The 21,228-nt window shown below is 38.5% G+C and overlaps 1 protein-coding gene across 1 annotated transcript in view; it reads left to right on the forward strand.

Moving 5' to 3' along the window:
- The window catches only part of DLGAP2 (DLG associated protein 2), a 465,089-nt gene that overhangs the window by 428,574 nt on the left and 15,287 nt on the right, over positions 1 to 21,228 (forward strand). Inside the window, exons 11-12 of the mRNA XM_083831130.1 lie at positions 11,318 to 11,403; positions 12,635 to 13,050. Coding sequence (XP_083687256.1) covers positions 11,318 to 11,403; positions 12,635 to 13,050 — 502 coding nt within the window. The remainder of the gene's footprint in view (positions 1 to 11,317; positions 11,404 to 12,634; positions 13,051 to 21,228) is intronic.

Here is a 21,228-nt window from a genome sequence, read left to right on the forward strand (position 1 = left end):
ATTTAATTTGCATTAATTTGCATTAATTATTTTGCTATCAGGATGGTTAATTTGTGCATTTTTTTGATGTTTCATTCCTTTAACATATTGGTGTGAGAATGTTTGCCCACAAAGTTTCATACAGTAGCAGAGAGGCACAAAGATAGAGAATGACCAGTGCTGCCTCTGAGTGTAGAACTGCTATGGACACAGCCTAGGGCTGCCATGTCTTTGGGAGATATGATTTGTGTACTGTGCATATTGTTAACAAATGCCCTTTATAAAAGTCCTAGCACAGTATGTATGTGCCATAGGATTGGTATGCACATGCACAGGGAGCCCAACTCTCTAGGGGAGCATTGGATTTTCTGTAAATTATCAGTAGAATCCAGTTTACAAGGACAGAGAACAGCACAGCCATGGTAACCCCGCTCATGGTATGTTAGCCCTATCTAGCTGAGAATTTTGCACACACAAAAAAAGCTTCAGAAACAAAGTTTCCCCCTCAAAAAATACAAAAAATAGCTGTTGGTCTTAGGTTTGATTTTTTCTTTTTTTTTGTTAACACCCATATTTAAATCAAGAGGAATATTGTCAGACATATCAGCAGGAATTTGAAAAAAAAAAAAAAAAACAAAAACCTGTCAATTCACATATTCAAGCAAATTGCAAAATACTGATTCTGGGATTAAAAATATAGTTGGTATTTTTAAGAATATATATATAATAAATAGTTAAACTCTAGTGACACCAGTAACACTAATCTTTATATCTGTCTTCTTTCATGACAGCTGAAGGCTTATCAAAGTATTTGAATTAAAATGGAGGGTGGAGATTTTCTAGAGTAACCAGTAAGTCTAGAGCAAGGTTATTACTGATATACTTTTTCAGGGATTTTTCCTTGCTCTTTAGCATATCCTTGTATATATGCTAATGACTAACATTCAAAAACAGCTCTAGCTATAAACCATTTCAAATTAAAAGCATTTGGATTGTAAAAAATATGAGAAAACACGTCAAGAAATTAGTTTCTTGTTTATTACAAGTATTTCAAAATATGTAGTCCTTTGTTTCTTCTCTATTTAAAAGACATCAGGACTTCTCCAAATGATGAGAAATCCTGGAAGTAGATGATATGGGAACAAATGTTGTAAGTATGGAGACTGATTCATGATGATACTTTTGGAGATGAGTACTAATTGTAGCATAGAGAACGGACTCTGTCATCTTCATTTATCATCAGGAGATGGATCTTCAAAGTATCTAGGGTTGTGGTGTTTTTTTTCCCTCCAGGATCTTCATTGAATAAATTGTTCTAAATCCAAGCTGTATTCAGGAGGAATGACAACTTGCAACAACTTGCCAGCTTAATTTTTTTTGTCATAAGGTGATCTTTGAATATATATATAATTATCGTGTATATTATATATATATAATTATCATGTTATGTTAAAAACTCAGTTCAAGAAATTCTGCAGCCTCAAACTGGAATGTACCATTAAGGCAAAGCATTGTACACCCGCATAGCATACTTACCAAGATGAGTATCTTCATTTTCTTTGTACTGTTTAGGTTGTATCGTCCTTGCCAGTGTTCTACTGCAGTGTACACATAGCAATCAAAAGAAATATTCCCATTGATTTCACTGGTCTTTAAATCATAAATGATCCAATCTTTTAGAGGTAAGCATAAAATCTTTGAGGTTTTCCTAAAATCCTCTTCAGACTGCTGCTCTGGGAGACAAGTGTGTGAAGTCCTTGGCCTGTAGAAGTCAACGAAAATTTTGGTAGTGCATCCATGGTACAGAGGCTAAAACTTGACTTTTGAAGTTAAGGTCTTTGGTCTTAAGTTTAAAGACCCTTATATATATATATATATGAGTGAGAATTCACAGGCTTAGCCAGCTAGAGGAGTTCCCAGCCAGTGGCTGCCTTTCAGCCTCCTTTAATGTTAAGGAGTTTAGCAGTTGGAGTAGTAGTTAAAACAAAGCTATGGTTATTTTAAAGACATCTAATTTTTTACTCTTTTCACAAATTACTGTTGCTCATTTTGTTAACTGCCATTTAACATAATGAGACTTTCTAAGTGGGGAAAGCCCAGAAAGTTGCCTTGCATAACATTTATTGGTTCGGAACAATTTACCACATAGCATTGTGGAACCAAAAAAGTTACGAGTAATCACTGCTGTGTGCATCACTCTGTTGTTACTATCTCATATAAGCTTGACACAGACCCCATTTCTAAACTCTGGCAAGAATTTTTAGCACAAAGCACTTTCTTAAAAGATCCTTGAAAGTTTTCAACCTGGTGTATGATGTATTGTGTAATTAGCACTTAACCATTCCATGAAAGGTATTTGACCTGTCCAGATGCTCTACTAGAGTATAGAGTACTAGAGTACTAGAGTAGCAAAATTGTGCCTTGTGGTAAGACAAAAAATCATAAGCATGCAAGTGTGGGTATAATTCGTGTGTTTCTAAAAAAAATATTTTGAAAGAGTATATGCTTTTTGGCTGATGAAAGTTTTCTTTTAGTTAATTAAAGCAGTAGAAGTTAGTACTGTAGTTTTATTTGAAGTATTTTTCCTGCTTTGAAATCACTGCATACAAATGAGATCTCTTTACCTAAGAATGGTTTTATGCATTCACAATTGGATTTACTTGATCTAGTATCAAATGTAGTGTTTTCTTTTTTTTTTTTTTTTCTCGTTACCACTGAGAAGCCTATGCAAGAGAGGGAAGGTGAATTATTTTCCTTCCTGTGCATCATCGGAGAGATTGTTTATTAAATTCTAATTATAGAACACATCAACTACAGCAGTGAAAACCCATTGAGGGCAGTGAAGTTGCATGGGGAGAGATAATGTGGCCTGAAGGACTCTTATTACTGACGCTTATGAGAGAAAAGCAAAAGATACCAGGTTAAAATCTGTTTCCTTATGTGCTGCATATATTAACTTTGAACTTCCCTCAGAGACAGTACGTATTGAAGCTTACTTAGGCTGTAATTTTTAGGACACTGCAACGCTATGTTGCAGTGCTCATGTTTAAGAGCAGAATAATACTTTAACACAAAAGTAAGGATTGCTTTCACACAGCTAAAAATTGCCAGCTAGGAAAGCTTACCAAGAATTTGTGGAAATAGTTTAGTCAGTGTGTACTTCCTTTACTAGAATGAGTGTCTATAAGCAAACCAAGATTGATTTTAACAAGTAAGTTATGTGCAATACTGATGTGCACTTATTCAAATAATTTGGTGTAAATATAATTTATTCGTGGGTCATTTATTACTGAATCAGTGCCAGTATCTGTTACTTAGCTTTCGAATTTTGAGCTAGATCATTCAGTAGTGACTGGTCACAGAGGTTTTACAGTGTTGTATGCTCCATGTGTTGATAGCAAAACCAGTGAAGAGGAGTATTTGGTCTTTGTGAAAGGTAAAACAATTAAGACAGAAGTTATAACAAAATGCACCAATACACCTACTGTGAATGACATACTATTAGCCCATAAAACATTTTTCAAAGCATAAGAACTGCATTTTAAAGAAGTTTTAGTTCTTTGTTTGCAAGAAGAGAGGAAGATAATCTGATAGTTTAGATGTACTCCCATTCTTCTGCTTCTGGTCAGTTTCTGATGATCTTGTTGTTTCCTCTTCTTTGTGAGACTCCCTGTTAACCAGATGGACATATAATTTGTCACAATATTTTGCTTTGCTGAGATCTCGGCCCAATTTTCAAATATTAAGGCTTTTAGAATACATGTGATGCATGCAAGGCTTTTAGAATACAAAACAATAATGAGTCATGGATACTAACAATAGATCTATTAAGGCCTCTTTAAGTTTCAGGAGCCGCACAATCAAACCAAACATATGACTTTTTCTACTCTGTTCATTTGAATCTAGCTTGGCCAATCTGATTTAACTTAAAGAGTTTCCTGCTGTGTTCTAGCAGCGGTCTTTTTACTATCTGTCACTCAGAAATGCAATTTATTTATTCATTTGTTTCTTTGTGAGTGAATATTTTTATTTCCCATTTTTACTTGCATTGGCATTTGCTTCCTTTTTCTAGATTTTTTGTTTTGATTGTTACAATATTTGCAGTACTAGATTGCACACACACACACACACAAAAAAAATGTTTGGCATTCTCCTGCTGTTACAAAGCACAGAAATGAAATGAAAGCATTAAAATATGAAAGCAATCGTCAGGTCATTTAGTCATTGTCAGTCTTGGCAAACTGGAGGGAAGGATAATTCGGTAAGTATTTATATTTATAGGTATCCAATGCCATTTCTGTTTTGGTACCTGGACCATCACTTTCCTGATAATTTTGTTTAGAATAAAATTTTAGAGTATATTACTTCCATTATTCTTGTGATTCCAAGTGACAGTTACATATTTTCGGCAAATTATTCAGGATATACTTCCAGGTGAAATACAAATAAGAAAACACTTAAAAACAGGTAAATGAGAAGGACTTTTCCTGGACATGTTACATCAATGGAAAGACACCAGCCCATCCCAAATATAAAAGGGAAATTGGCTTCCACACATCAGAAGAAGAGTTCAAAAGAAGACATGCTATATGTCACTAAACCAACGTAGCTGGCAAAAACAGATATGCTTTTGCTATGCAAAATGAAAGAAAAGTGTGTGTTGCCAGTCTGCCTGCTTTGTTCTGACAATATCAGTTGGCCAAACTGATCTTCTCCATATGGACGTTTTCTTGTTTACATCTTTGGACCATCATGTTTCCAACAGCATTATGTATGAGCCACTGAGACATCCTTGTGGAAGCCAATTTTTTCTTTGTCTATTGACCTCTACAGTCTGTTACTAGCTGTACCTTAGCCCCGCAGGTATGATACTACTGACCTTCCTTAGACCACTTCCATTTCCAGTGCTCTGTCGCCCACCTCATCCCACAAGACTCATTCAATAGATCTAAGGAGTATGGTATGCAGAAATGGTCATCCTGAGGGCATCCCCCTGTGAAGGAGGTGCAGTGCTTTAGAAGGAACGGAAGGCACAAGACTGCCAGGTGGGAAAATGTCAGTGTCTTTAACAGTAAAAAAAAAAAAAAAAAAAAAAAAGCACAAATAGACAAAAGGAAAATGATTTACAATATTTTGTACACATAAGTGTTTTCTCACATCATCACACCAGTTGATACCATTGCAAAAAATGTGGTCACTGAATCATTTGAAACTATTAAATGAGTTTTGCTGCTGTTCCTACAGGATGACCTTTGGGCCATAATTTGACAGTTTCCAGTCCATTCCTACAGATTTCTGATGCAGTGGATTAGACCCAATGAGCAAAATTAAAGCCTCCTTGCCATAAGTCAGCTTAGATTCTTGGCCCACTTCTGGCTCCCAGATTCTTGATCCATTCAGTTCTAGAAGCATACCTGAATTTTTGCTGTTGTGTACTTTTACCATCTTTCCCATCAGAAAAATGGGAAAATGACCATAGTCTCACACTAAACTCTTCATTTAAAGTGTTATCTCCACCTAGACTACACTACAAAAGACAGTGCTAGAGAGTTTATGAGCATATGGGTAAAGAGAAAAGGGCAGGCTAACATGGATGATACTCTTGTGAGTGTTTGCTACAGGTCAACCTGATCAGGACGAAGAAGTTGGTGAGGCCTTCTATAGACAGATGGAAGTCACCTCATGATCACCAGCCCTAGTTCTCATAGAGGACTTCAACTACCCTGATATCTGCCAGAAAGACAACACAGCTAGGTACAAACAGTGCAAGAGGTTCCTGCAGGGCACTGATGATAACTTTTTGACACAGGTGGTGGAGGAGCCAGTGAAGAGAGGTGTTCTGCTGGACCTTGTACTAACAAAGAAGGACTGGTGAGGGTTGCCCCTGCACTGACCATGAGATGCTGGAGTTCAGAATCTTGCATAGAGAAAGCAGGGCAATAAATAGGATTACAACTATAGTCTTCAGGAGAGCAAACTTTGGCCTTTTCAGGGACATTCTTGGAGGGATCTCATGGGTTAGGGCCCTAAAAGGCAGGGGGGTCCAAGAGACCTGGTTAATATTCAAGCTTCACTTCCTCTAAACTCAAGTGCATCACCATTATTCAGGCAAAGAGATGGATGAACAAGGAACTCCTGGCAAAACTCAAACAGAAGAAGGAAGTATATGGAATATGTAAAAGGAGACAGGCCACTTGGAAGGAACATAGGAATATTGTCGGAGTATACAGTAATGCAACAAGGAAAGCTAAGACCCATTTGGACCCATCCCTCCCAAGGAATGTCAAGGACAACAAGAATGGCTTCTCCAAATACATCACTAGCAAAAGGGCCTATGGGCCTGCTGCTGAATTGGGTGGGTACCCTGCTGACGTAGGATACAGAGAGAGCAGAGTTACTGAATGCCTTCTTTGATTCAGCCTTTACTACTAAGGCCAGTCCTCAGGAATCCCAGGCCCTGGAGACAAGAGAGAAACTCTGGAGGAAGGAAAACTTTCCCTTTCTTGAGGAGAATTGGGTTAGAGATCATTTAGGCAAATTTGACACTCACATATCCATGGGCCCTGATGGGATGCACCCATGAGTGCTGAGGGAACTGGTAAATGTTATATCCAGGCCACTGTCCATCATCTTTGACAGGTCATGGAGAACAGGAGAGGTGTCTGAGGACTGGAAGAAAGCCCATGTCACTCCAGTCTTCAAAAAGGGAAAGAAGGAGAACTACAGTAATCTACAGGCCAGTCAACCTCACTCCATGTCTGGAAAGGTGATGGAACAGCTCATCCTGGATGTCATCTCTAAGCATGTGGAAGAAAAGGTGATTGGGAGTAGTCAGCATGGATTCACCAAGGAGAAATCATGCTTAACTAGTATGATAGCCTTCTATGATGGGATGACTAGCTGAGTAGATGAGGGGAGACTGTTGGCTGTTGTCTTCTTGATTTCAGCAAGGCTTTTGACACTGTCTCCCACAACATCCGCAGGTAAGCTCAGGAAGTGTGGGTTAGATGAGTGGGCATGAAGTGTATTGAGAACTGGCTGGACGGCAGAGCTCAAAGGGTTGTTATCAGCAGCACAGAGTCTAGTTGGAGGCCTGTAGATGGCGATGTCTTGCAAGGGTCAGTACAGGGTCCAATACTGTTCAACTTATTCATCAGTGACCTGGATGAAGGGATGGAGTGCACCTCAGCAAGTTTGCTGAAGTTACAAAACTGGGAGGAGTGGTTGACACATCAGAAGTTTGTGCTGCCATTCAGAGGGACCTTGACAAGCTGGAGAGTTGGGCTGAGAGGAACCTCATGAAGTTCAACAAAGCCAGGTGCAGGGTCCTGCACCTAGGGAGGAGTAACCCCATGCAGTAGTACAGGCTGGGAGCTGACCTGCTGGAAAACAGCTCTGCAGAGAAGGACTTGGGAGTCCTGGTGGACAGCAGGTTGACCATGAGTCAGCAATGTGCCCTTGTGGCCAAGAAAGCCAATGGTATCCTGTGGTGCGTTAGGAAGAGTATTGCCAGCAGATCCAGGGAGGTGATCCTCCCCCTCTTCCCAGCCCTCATGAGGCCACACCTGGAGTGTTGTGTCCAGTTCTGGGCTCCCCAGTACAAGAGAGACCTGGGGCTCCTGGAGTGACTCCAGAGGAGGGCTACAAAGGTGATCAGGGGGCTGGAGCATCTCTCATATGAGGAGAGGCTGAGAGATCTGGGCCTGTTTAGCTCAGAGAAGAGAACAGTGAGAGGGGAATATTATCAACGTATACAAGTATCTAAGGGAGGGTGCCAAGAGGGTGGGGAAGGACTCTTCAGTGTTGCCCAGCAACGGGATAAGAGTCAACCAGCACAAACTGAAGCACAGGAAGTTCCAACTGGATATGAGGAAAAACTTCTTCATGGTGAGTGTGAGAGAGTACTGCAACAGGTTACCCAGGGAGGTTGTGGAGTCTCCTTCTCTGGAGATGTTCAAAAGCCGTCAAGATATGATCCTGTGCAGTGTGCTGTAGGTGAGCTGGCTTAAGGAAGGGGGTGGAACCAGTTGATCTCCAGAGGTCCCTTCCAACCTCAGCCACTCTGACTGTGTGACTGTTCATTGGTGTAACCTGATGTGCATACCTGTGGTATTATTCATTTGACAAATAATAACAACTACTCTGCTAGTGAAATTCCGGGCTTAAAAAATGAAGAAAAGTCCATTCAGGCTTGCACAGTGAGAACTGAAGCACATTTCAGCCCTTTCTTCCTTTAATGTCTTTCAAAAGTTTTCTCAGCTCTCCTATTGACAGAGATGCTTACATAAAATAGGCTTTAATAAAGAAACTCTTTTAAAAATAGATGTTTTAACTATAGATGTTTTCTTTCTCAAGTACCCTTTTCCTTTCAGAAATTCAGCATTGATTTGACTAGTTCAAATACTGTATATGTCCAGGTTTATGCCTAGATGATTTCTGAATAAAATATACTTCTCTAACATAAACATTACCAACTCTGACCATTAATCCAACAATCTAACCTGCCTAATCTAAATCAAGTTAGTTTCTTATGTTCTTTTATAAACTTAACATTAAATATACTTTAAACCAAAATTATTTCCATAATGTCGTACCAGAACTTGATCTTTGGGTAATAAATACCCCTACTGTAGTTCCACAGAAAGGCATTCACAGAATTTACTGAAATACAGATATCCATAGCATATCTAGCATAGCATAGTTCCATAGCAGAAATTTATAAATAATGATAAATGACTAAAATTAACAATATCTATCGTGCTTCAGAAAGCTGAAGAGGGCTAGCAGCAGTAAAGCTACTAGAAATACCTGATCAAGCTAAGCCAGCTTATAGTGCTCTTTCTGAATAAATAAGAAAAAAAAATAAACATGAAATTGTTCCAGTTATTTTACAAATTGAAACTGTATTAAGTCACTAAATATTTCTACCAGTAGGCAAATACTTTTGAAAATTTATTATAATTGCTCTCTATTTTCTAGCTACTTTTTGTATTCAGGCTGTGTGTGTACTCCCAAGCACCTGAGACTAGAGAAATCTGCAGTTCCTGTTGAGGGCACTGTCAAACCACAATCTAATTCATATTTGGCACAAGAATGGGATGCATCCCACAGGAGGATGCATCCAGCAACTTTTCTTTCTTTTTTTTTTTTTTCAAGCTTTCTGTCAAGTTTTTGCCTTTTTTGTAATTTCTCACATAGACGGTTTCCTTGTTTTGACTTCTCTTCATTTAGTCATGGAGCATCCACATCCTTTTCCCATTATCTATCTAACTAGGATCTCTGTGTTTTTGTGAATTTCTGCCACTGACCCACATGCCAGACATGGCATTAATTTCAATTAACAGTATATCTATAATAGAGATATATAGTATTTACATCTAAGGTAACACCCTAGATGTTTCCATTGCAGTCAAAGGGGAGGAATGGACTTAGTATCTAATACATTGTCAGTGTCTCACTATTGACCATAATGTCAGTCTAGGTCACTAGCTTTGGTACACTTTTATATGCATCTAATCAGAAGATCCTTAGAAATGTATTTTTGATGTTCTTTCTGCCGATCATTTAAACTCCTTTTCTGAAGACAGAGATGCCCCAAAATATCCTTTGGTGCAGACTGCTATCATCTTACTTTTGTCTGACTTTGGCCAGACAAGTAGTGTCCTGTCCCTCCATATTAAGCCATGATGTGAGCCCTGAGGAATCTTGTCTTTTTTTTTTTTTTTTCCACAAACGACCTACCTCTGTGATTGAGTCTATTTTTCACTGCCAGTGTCAAGAGGGACCTTTCTTTTTATACAGACAACGCCAAATCTTGGAGACTGCTACCAAGACTGATAACTTACAAAAAAAAAAAAAAAAAAAAAACTGTTCTGTCACTGTGCTGCCTGTCCAAGTGAATGTAGCCAGCTTCCATGCAGTTCCTGAGGCGGGAACAGTCAACAGAGTGTGCTTTCGCTAGAACTCATGCAGAATAGGTGGAATTGCTGGAAAATGTTTCCTTGATACTTACCATACTGATATGCAGAGCTTTTTGCAAACCTGTGTCTGATGCTACACTGTACAGTTCAAACCTACTGTAACATTTACTAGAGGCTTTCTGCATTAGCTGTTTTTGTAAAAGTCACTATCACCCACAGCCAGGTAAGTATGAATGTACACTGATTACTGGCTGGAATTCCCTTCAGTGTGAATTTACGTGGAAATACCACTTGAAGATTGAAAGAGAAGTTTCAGCAACTGGCTTCTTCAAGATGTAGAGTCCACGTCTCGCATCTCACCCTCCTTCCACCCTCTCCCTGCATCCTTCCAGAAACCTAGTGGGATTCAGACTGTGCAGCTAACAAGCAGCTAAAAAGGCCATTGGGCACCTCCCAGGGGTGCCTGTCACTACTGCAAGAGGAAAAGTTGTCTTATTTTCACTATAGGATATAGTCTTTTACTGCACCCATGAATTGTGCATGTGGAAAAACTGGTTGCTGATAATATATGTATATATATTTAATTTAGCAGAGAAAATATCATTCAAAAGGAAAAGTCTGTTCAATTCTTTCTTTTTTTTCCTGACTCCTTTGATTCAATACAATTTGCATACTGCGGCACTCATTATGTCTGTGTCAAAGACTTGGGGGCGGTGTGGTGGTGGGGAGTGTTATATAAAATCCCACAGAAATTTGCAGTAACTATGTGGTCTCAGTTATGAAGAAAACTGTACTGTTATGAAGAAAAATGTACGTATTTTGTTGAGTGTATTTCAGGTGGGAATCCTATTAAAAGGTGCATAAATTGCTTGATGTAGCATTTTGGGGACCATGTTATTAAAAAAGGTGAGATATGGCATTCTGATGTATCCTTCACGTCATTTAAATGGCTTTATATTTGTCAACACAGCTGTCGATAAAATTTCATTGCAGTATTTCTTTTTATCACTTGCAAGTTTATGGGGCTACTTGAGTTTTTATTTTATTTTGTAAATCATGGACTATAATGAGATATTTTTTTTATAATAATTTAGAAAGGGACAATCCTGTGCATTCCTTGTTCTAACAACAGCTCTTCCAGGCCACCCTGCTTACTCCCTGCTTCCACTGACCTGAGTAATTGAATCTGCTTAGGTCTGAAATAGGGAACTGCACGGTGAAACAAGTAGTTGTGCAGAGCTTTAGAAAACACAGCACCAAACCAATGTTAACAGGCTGAATACTTATTTAAGTTATGTATTTATTGCTGGGTGTTTTGTAGCAGTAAGAGAGGAAATATATAATTTATTGTGAGTAAGTGCAGGTAATGCTGAGTTGTTGGTGCTCACTCTGTGGATGTATCTTTTCTGTTGAATTAGGTGGAAACAGCAACCGATTCGGATACTGAGAGCAGAGGCCTACGGGAATACCACTCTGTTGGAATACAAGTAGAAGATGAAAAACGGTAATTCAAGCACATACAAAAATCTGTAGGCTTTCACAAAACAAAGCGCATTTATAAACAGTGTTAATAACAAACATCTGGCAACTTCTGTCCCTAAATAATTCATAAAGCCAAATTTCTTATATGCATGCTGGTCATTCGGTAAAATTTGTAGAGAATACTTAGCAGTTGCTTAACATTCAGTTAACTTTACAGCTTTAATTGGAGTGAAGGAACTGAAAGATTTAAATTAGTGTATTAATATCCTTTCATTATTTGCAGAACAAATACAAAGAGATGTATATTGGGGTATTCTTTGTTTGATAGGACATCTCATACCGATCCAGGCCTTCCCAGGCCTCCTAGGGAGGTACAGTGGTTAGCTAGCATAGTATCTTTATCCTAAGCTGGAATCAGCTTCTATGCTCGTTCAATTTTACCTAGTTTTGTAAAACTGATGGCCGATGCACTAACCCACTGGTTGGTTATCCCTGGCAGGCACTGCCTGTTAAGTACCGGACTGGGACCATTATCTCATTTCACGGCAGCTGTCAGACAGTATCTGTCTGCTAATTGCCTTTTACCAACATTGACTAGAAGTAATTTGAAACAATAGACCTAGATGTGAAAAGATTTCACAAATAATCTTTGAGCGTCTATCTGACTTTATAACATAAATCTTTTCTAAAATGTCATTATTCTTGGCATGTTACAATAGAAAATCAACATTTAACGGTCATCCTATGAGGCTAGTAAAAAAAAAAACAAAAGAAGACTCTTAAACCTGATGCTATTTTTCTTTTTTTCAAAGAATTCTTAACAGTCCTAACTTAGCAGATTTTCACATTTTATCTAATTATGATCATTAATATTTGGATTTTTTATACATATATTTAGCAGTCTTTCACCAGGAGATGCAACCCTGCAGTTCTGCTAGTTATTTCCAGTTCATTTAGTAATGATACATGGTATTTGTAGTACGAGAATAAATCAATATTTGCTTACAGAGATAATTTAAATGGTTTTCTTTTGTATCTTTGCTGAGATCAATGATGCCACTATGCTTTTTGGTTTTCCTCTCTGCTGTTACTCACTGTCTTATTTTAGTGGAATATGCACAAAGAAAAAATATTTAGCATAAAATATAAGGAGAAAACCAAAATCCATCCACTGAAATATTATTCTGTGCCTAGTATAAACATATATGCCTTTATATGACTTAATACCTTTCCTTTCCTCCTTCTTTATCAAGACATGGAAGATTTAAGCGCTCAAACAGTGTAACAGCAGCTGTCCAGGCTGACCTGGAGCTGGAGGGCTTTCCAGGACACATCACCATGGAGGACAAGGGACTTCAGTTTGGCTCGTCGTTCCAGCAGCACTCAGAGCCCAGCACCCCCACCCAATACAGCGCAGTGAGAACTGTACGGACACAGGGACTGTTCAGTTACAGAGAAGATTACAGGACCCCCGTTGACACCTCAAACCTTCCACCACCAGAACCCTGGCTGGAGCCAGCCATTGAGACAGTAGAGACTGGTCGAATGTCTCCTTGTCGACGGGATGGATCTTGGTTTATGAAGTTGCTGCATACTGAAACTAAGAGAATGGAAGGATGGTGTAAAGAAATGGAAAGAGAGGCAGAAGAAAATGATCTTTCTGAGGAAAGTAAGAACATTTTGGTATCTTTTCTTACAGATGTTTGCTAAAAACTGTTAGGATAAATTGATGGTGTGTTGTTTTTCCTTACTCATCCTGCAGTACCAAAGACACTCTACGGAACCATTAGCTATAGGCCCCCTGTCCTGCTACTAACTGTGCAAGTTGGTCTTTGCCAGAGTAAGGTTTTATGGAAGCAGTTGAGGAGCCAACTGCATAGAGTCAAGTGCAGGATCAAAGCCTGGTGTTAGATACAGTTTGAGTGGGGCAATAGCTCCATCTGTAGCGCCAGCTCTGGCACATTCTTCCCACTCACTTCTGTGGCTCTAGTGCTTGATCCTTTGCCACAGCACACAAGGTGGTCTTTTGTGAAGTTTTTTTGTTTGCCATTTTTCTGAATCCTGAGAATCTGCCTCTTACTTTGAACAGGCATTTTAAACATGTTTTCATTCCTTTATAGACACTTGAGACTATCATAAAGGGGCCGTTAGAAGAACAGGAAGGAATAAGCAAGAGCAGTAGTTAAAGTACTTCTGCAGCTACAATCCCACATAGTTCAGCAGCATTTTCTTATTATAATTTTGTCAAGAATCATTATTATTCTCTCAATTCCTGTGGACACCTTGAAAGAAGTGATGGGAAAAAGTGAAAAATAATGTAGACTATTTTGGAACAAGATCCAAGCCAGCACTAATGATAGTAATACATCAAAGTGGTCCTAGCACTCAGTAGCCAGCTCCCTCTGATTCCCTCTGAGGTCAATTATCCTTGTTCTCTGGTCTTAGTTTTATAAATATTTCAATCCCTGCCAATCTGAATTATTGTCTCAGTCCAGATTTTCTCAGATCACAAATTAGTTCATATTAAGTTTTCTTACTAGCATCTTTTCCTACACTCTCACAACTCTCACGCATCACCTCTGAATATTCTTTCCCAATTGTCTTCTTTCCCCCTCAATGAGCTCTTGTTTATGATCTACCCCCAGGTCTTGGGCCAGGCCTGCATGGTCACTAAAAGGCCAATTTCTATTTCTTGCACTGACCTTTTCAGAAGGAACTTCTGTATTTTTACCTCGTTTTCATTTTACAGTCATATTTCTGCACTAGATTGTGCACAAGTCTGCCATTAACAAGATAGCTTTTGGGGTGGCAGAGAGCATAAGGCTGTTTTTCTTCCTTCAGCCTCCAGTGCTTTCCGGAGTTTAGCTTTTTGTCATCATTTTCATTATGGCAGATATGAGTTGAGAGTTCTCTCTTTGCATTGATAACATGAAGACTTTAATACCCTCCTAGGTGCTGTTTAAGTACAAATAATAAAATGTTTTGCTTTGCTTAGCTTGTGTTAAGATTCCCAAATGTTGTTTCATAGTGGTTATTTTTAATGCTTATTTTTACCATATACATCTTATTTTTGTATTCCCCGAATCTTTGCACTGCTAAATGCTGATATTTCTCTGCCATCATTAAATATCCCAAAGCACGAGCTTTCAGTGTTGCCTGGTACTGACGTGGGGATATCAGTGCTCGTGATCATTTGTTATCTCCTTTCTTTGCAAGCTCTTCCTCATGCACAGCCATAAACAAATTTGCAACCACCTGAAATTAGCAGTAGAAATGTTTTCGCGTCTTCCTCACTCACAGACACAGGTAGGGAGTTAGTGGTGTTATTCTCTAGAATATGAAGCTGTCTACGTATTATGTTAGGAAAAGTTGGAGGAACTGATTTTAATTGACTACCAATTCCTGGGTGCAGAATGACCCTCCCTTCCACCATGTAAAGCTACACTTGCACTTCAGAAATACCCTTAAACACTTTGCAACAGCTAGGAAGTTTTCAAAAATTGTAGAGAAGATCTTGAAGGATAAGACATGAAGACAAATTGGACTTTGCTAATTTTTATTAATATTCACAGTTAGTGAGACCCTTTTAACCTAGAATCATTTCAGAGAAAACAAAATGGAATTTCACTATTTTATTTTGCCTAATTCGCAGAGTGACTCTGTAAGAGAAAAAGAAAGGGCAATTCCCTGACATATAGATACTGAAATACAACTGAAATGGACTTCTGCAATTCCCTTTTTAACTTAACCAAAATAGGTTCATTTTCTATGTTTGGGGGAATAATCTGGCCTCCCTAATAGGTTAGAGTAGGAAGTATAGAATAGATCTATATAGCATAAATGACATAAAATGCTTGTCTTCAGCTGGTTGTAAAAAGTGACACACAGACTTCTGCTTTTCCATCTTATGTGATTCATTTCAAGAGATTCTCCTGAAATCATTTCTGAATTACATTACCTTTGAAATGGTATCCCTTCACTTAATATAGCTAACATCAAGCAAAAGGAGGTTATCAAAGAATTATTTTCACCGAGGGAATGAGCATTTTTAAATTTCTGTGTGATTTTTTTTTCCTGTTGAGTCTCTGACACATTTTGTATCCCCTGTTTAAACTATGTAGGTTGGAAGGTATGTATCCATAAGAACTCAAGTTTAATGATATCCCACCATGAAATGTAACTTGACATATTTAAGCATTTCTCAGTTCCCTGAAGAAAATACTCAGAAATACAGAAGCCAGAAGCAACTAAATATGTTTTTTCCATCTTCCAGCAGGACTACTGTTCCCATGACACTTCACAGAAAAGTTTGCACATTCAAACTGTCGTTGTTAATGCTGAATCATTTTTTCTTTTTTTTTTTTTTGTCCAGGGTATATTAATTGTACCTGAAGAACAAATATAGATTTGCATCTCATAGGAGAAGGCTGTCTTTATGCTACCACTTCTATTTTGTTTTAATCAAAGGAAGAGTTAAATCAGAGCTGCATTTTAGAAAACAATTTCATTTTCTGTGTTAGCACAATAGCCCTGAGATCACAGAAAGCTGTCTGATTGCTGTATTGATTTTTTTCTTTCACTGTAGCTTTTCTCCCATAATGTTGTTTTAAGATCTTCACTCATCAGGACTTAGAAAAGGAGAAGATAATCACTGCAACAAAAATAACCTAACCTCTCACACTTTCTTTTTGCAGACAGTATTTTTTCATTTGGTCAGTTGCCATGAATCGTATTTTGGAGTCTCTGTAAAGTTCAAGTGTTGTCCATGTGGGCAGTTATTTGTGTTCTCAGTGTTTATCAGAATATATATATATATATATATATATATAAAATATATATATGGCTGGAAGTGTTCCCAGGGTAAGCTATCTCATCATTTGCACCGGCAGGGTGCCTTCCAGCAAAGATATGTGTTTCTCAAGGGTGCTGACTGGCATTTCAGTTTTACACCCTGCAAATTGTATTTGGCTATTGCTGGCGTGTAAGTGATGACAAGAAAAATGCTCCAGGTTGTCACACCACTACTGAAGACACAGAGGGCCAAGACTCTGCAGCCCAAGAGCTCAGCTTTTTGCACTGTGTGATGGGAGCAGGGAGACTTGCGCAGAAAGGAGCAGAGCCCGCAAGCCCAGAGGGGAGCCGTGACTTACAGGGTCAGGCATGATATGGCAGAGGGAAGCAGAAGACATCACAGGCTCCCAAACGCCACAGATTCCTCTACTGAGATATTTCACTACGCAGGTCAAATGGAGAACTGCCACCCAGACTTTACTCTCATACAAAAATCCTAAGATAACACAGCACAAAAAAATTGTTTTCTTAGAACAGAGTCTTTAAGCCAGTATAAACCATACCAGCACAAAGATGTTTTTTGCTAATATCTTTCTTCTGCATCATTTTTAGGAGCTCTGCTGGTACAGTTATGCCCTATTGAAGTAAAGTGATCTCTAGTGTATCAGGCATTAGAAAGAGAGATCAAAATATCACCTTTCTCTCCCCTTACCCCTTCACTCCATGGATGCTGAATTGTCCTTGCTAATCCTCCGGTTGGTGTTTCCAAAGTACTGCAAGGGCTTTAGTAACACAGAAGAACTGTAGCAGAAAAGGTAGAGTTAAATCTCCCGTACTTTGGAAAAAAAGAAGTCTCACAACCAATTTATTTCAGTACATTCATAGTTAATCATCCATAAAAGCTTTCTTAGGTATTTGACCAAATACAGGTTATCCTTTAACCAAAGAGAGATTACTGACATAATTTCCTAATGTCTTTCACAACTCTATCCTTCAGAAACTATTGAAATTGACATTTGGAGTGTTGTAAATGACTACAGAATGTCTTAATTTCCCTGAAACGGTAGTTAAAATCAATACAGGACAGTCCCATAGTGAGGAACCCAAGAATTCCTCCTAACATTTGTATTGCTGAGCTTAAATTTTCTCTTCTCTGAACTCATCTCCATTCGGGTAAAAATTGAACATGCACAGGGGCTGAGGGTTCACAAGGATCCCATTGCCATACCTTCACTCCAGAACACTACACATTGGTGGCTGTGCTGTCCTAAAATGTCATCTCACTCCAAACATTATGCATTTATTATTATGCCTGCATGCTATGTTGCCGGTGGAAAAGATATATATTTCATACAGATTTAGGCTTAGTTTCAGAAAAATTTGGGTTTACAGATTGCACAAATATTCTGGTTTACATGTTAGGATGATGAGCTAAGTGACAGAATATTTTTCCAGGCATACTTTCTCAGATTGTGTGTAGAGCAATTTATTTACAAGTTTAGGAATAAAAAATAAAAGGAAAAAAAAAAAATAAAAGCAATCAAGGGAAATGAAAATTTAAAACTAAAACACATCATTTAAATAACACTAATACTAGAAGCAGACTGATTACTATAGTATCTCATTGCAGTGGTGCAACTGAACAAAGCTTTTAACCTGTCAAAAATAGAGTTATGGCATCAGACTATGGTCTTGGTTTGATCAATATAATTCTAACTTTTCTTCCCCTGCCTTTGTGATGTTAAACTGTATTCAGTTATAAGAGTCTGTAGCATTCCTCACACAATACAACATGTATAAATATATATTACTTGCAATTTTCTTGTAATATGCTTATTGCAGGGGAAAAGACACCATTTTGTTAATTTTCCGTGTTGTATACAGGGAACTTGTACAATCTTTATCCAGGATATAAATCCTGAGTCTGCATCTACTGCAGTCGCAGTAAGAGTTTTGTCTGTCTTCAGAGTAAAAATCATACAGGCCCACACAACAAAAATAGAGTGCTTTATATGCTTCAGGGAGCAGAATTAAGGTGGTGTGACTCTTCCCTGACTTTCAAGTCAATATAACATTATCTTAAGGAGGGGAGAAGGTATAGGAATTATATGAAAATTATATATATTTAACTACGTTGGTTGATTTTATCATCATTTATTTACAAGCAAAATCTTTGAGGCATCACCAAACATCTCAATCTCTCCAGTCTCTAACATTCATCATTCTTTCATGGAGATAATCAATCTGCACTCATCAGAATAATTCCCCAATGCATGAAATTAATAACAAGGCTTTGGCTGTCTATTAATATTGTGCTAAAGATTATGAATTGAAGTGTTTTAATACTTTAATTTAATTACAGCAAAGCAGAGTAGCATGAATATGAGAGATTCTAAGTTCTATGTTTTATTAAGTCTGATTTACTTATTGAAATGGAAATAGAGTTAGATCTTTAGTAAATGGTAGGCCTGTAATTATACATGTGTATTCATCACTGTTGGAGCCTTTTTGAAAGACTGCTCGCCAGTGCTATATGCTGCTTCAAAACTAACCTTATTCCTGGCACTGGGGTCCTAGTTCTGCAAGTTGTTTAAGTCTGCTATCTGTAGAGTAGCTCCAAGGGAACGAGGTTTGTTTAGCTTGGAGAAGATGACTTAAATCAGGGGTTTAATTACAGCTCTCCTAGTGGGTACAAACCGAGAAGGTGAAGGCAGTCTCCCCTCAGAGGTACACACTGAAAGGAGGAGAGGCAGTGGGCACAAGCTGCAGCAAGGGAAATACCAACTGGACAGAAGGACAAAGCTCTTCACCAAGAGGGTGATCAAGAAACAGGCTACCCTGAGAGGCTAAGGCTTGTCTTCCTTGCGGGTTTCCAAAACTTGAGTGGAATAAGGGTCTGACCAACCTGATCCTTGCTGACAGCTTTAGGCAGCTTCAAGTGAAATCAGGGAGAGGAACCACAGGCACATATTTTACTCTGGTGGTCTTTTTCTTGGGCACAATGGGGAACCTCTGTGCTTCATGAGACACGAGCATCACCCAGCATAAGGTTGCTTCCTAGGAGTCTTCAGCTTGACTTGGTGACACATGCAGGTAGCGCAGAACCCCAGTGTCTGACATCCCAAATGGAGGTGTACCACTCCAAAACACTGCATGGCCAGTGCCTAAAGTCTTGTCTGGTCTGCCTGGGCTTTAAATCACAGATGCCTGTCAACATGATCCTTCACGATAATGAAGATCAAGCAAATGTTTATTTAATTTGGGGTTTGGAGTAACCGCAAGATTCACTAGAAAATGTCAGTCAGATATAGATTCTGTCAAGACCTAAATTTCTGTGGTAGGGCCCAAACCAATGCATTTTCCTCAGGCTAAATACTTGAGCTGTGAGCTACAAAATTCAGTGGAGGAAACTAAAACTGAGCTTTATTCCCTGTGAGACAAGCACTACAACCATCAGCCTACAGAACCATTGTCACTCTTTTTCTGCCTGGTGAGTAGCTGAATGGAGTGTGGAACAGCTTCATCAAGGCAATGCCAGGGACCTGCTACAGCAGAATTCCTCATCTTGGGAAAGAAGGGATTCTGACCCCACACTGGGAGTTTGTCCTATGGCCTGTGCTATAGAGCATCCAGGGACAAGGAGGATACAAGTTTGGTTGACACTTACATTTTTGCCTTTCCTAAAAATGCTGACAAACAACTGAAAGTGATTTATTTCAGATCGAGTGAAACAATTCTTTTTAATTTAGATTTCTGTGTGTTTGTTTGGGTTTTAACACCCAAAATGTTGCTTTTCCTAAGCCAGTAGCTCCATAGAGGAAAGCGAGGGGTTTGGTGATCAAAAACCCCAAACCAATTAAAATGTTTTGTTTCATTTGGCCAACTAAACAAAAACAAAACCCCAGTGAATTACTAATGCAGCCCTGAAACACTTAACCCTTTCACAAATGGGTGTCACAAGAGACAGATGAATTATGCATATTGCTGTTTAATTTAGTGTTGTGGCACAGCTGCAAACTGTTTGTCTATGAGAAAACAGAATAGCGTTTGAGAAATAGCTTTACAAATTAATGTATGCTTTTAAAGTTATGAAATGCATATGTTTTCACAGAAACTGAGCCTAAAACTTCTGGTTCTCTCTTACTGCTTCTTGTGGTTAAGCAGATGTTTTACTGGTCTAGAGTAAGCAGAATTAAAATGTAACTATTACCAAAATATTTTTTTTTCATATACCACTCAGTCTTCTCCTCTGCTTGTTTAAAATAACAACAAAATTTTAAGCCCTGCAAGAATTTCATTTTTTTATAGCTCATGTTGCAGTTCAGTTTTGCTGTACTATTATAGCTTCATTCTACCCTATGCATCTTATTTAAATTGTCAATTTGGTTCCCTCACATAAGCAGACTGTTTAAATTAAAAGATGCCAGAGTATTTATTTATTATGTTACCCCTATACCTACCTCTATCATTCCCCTAAAGATTATTTAAAGATCAGGAAATTCTCTGGAAAACTCAATCTTGCGTTGAAACCCCAGCTTATTATGCTTTTTAAAATGTTGCTTTTTCAGCATAGAGAAGGATGTTCAATTTGGTGTAGGAAAGTATATTGCTACCAACTGAAGTCTATCCCAGCTAATGTGGGACTCTAAGAGAAGCTGGTTTTCTCAGGATAAGCCAGTCCCCTAAGGCACTCTAGTCAATAGAAAGAGACATCTTCAGGAGGTGATTCATCATGTCTTAAAACAAGTGCCTAACATGGGTGAGCTGATGAGCTGACTATTTCCTGTCTTTGATTATATAACATACAGAAATTTTGATTTAGAGAGCTAGTTCTTGGAAGCAAAGTGAAGTAAAACGAATTGGGTTCGTTTCCCCTGTGCTTGTGCACACTGTAAATAACAAGCACACTGACTGGGCAAAGCCCAACAAACCATGCGGGTTGGTCGTGATTCAGCAAAATCTTGGAGCACTTGCTTGCATCCCACTCTGCCTGAATCTCCCATGCTTAGGTCTTCATGTATTTTCCAGGGTAGACATATAAACAAATGATGCTCCT

The sequence above is a fragment of the Anser anser genome (assembly GCF_964211835.1).
Source record: "Anser anser genome assembly, chromosome: 3".
Classification (NCBI taxonomy): domain Eukaryota; kingdom Metazoa; phylum Chordata; class Aves; order Anseriformes; family Anatidae; genus Anser; species Anser anser.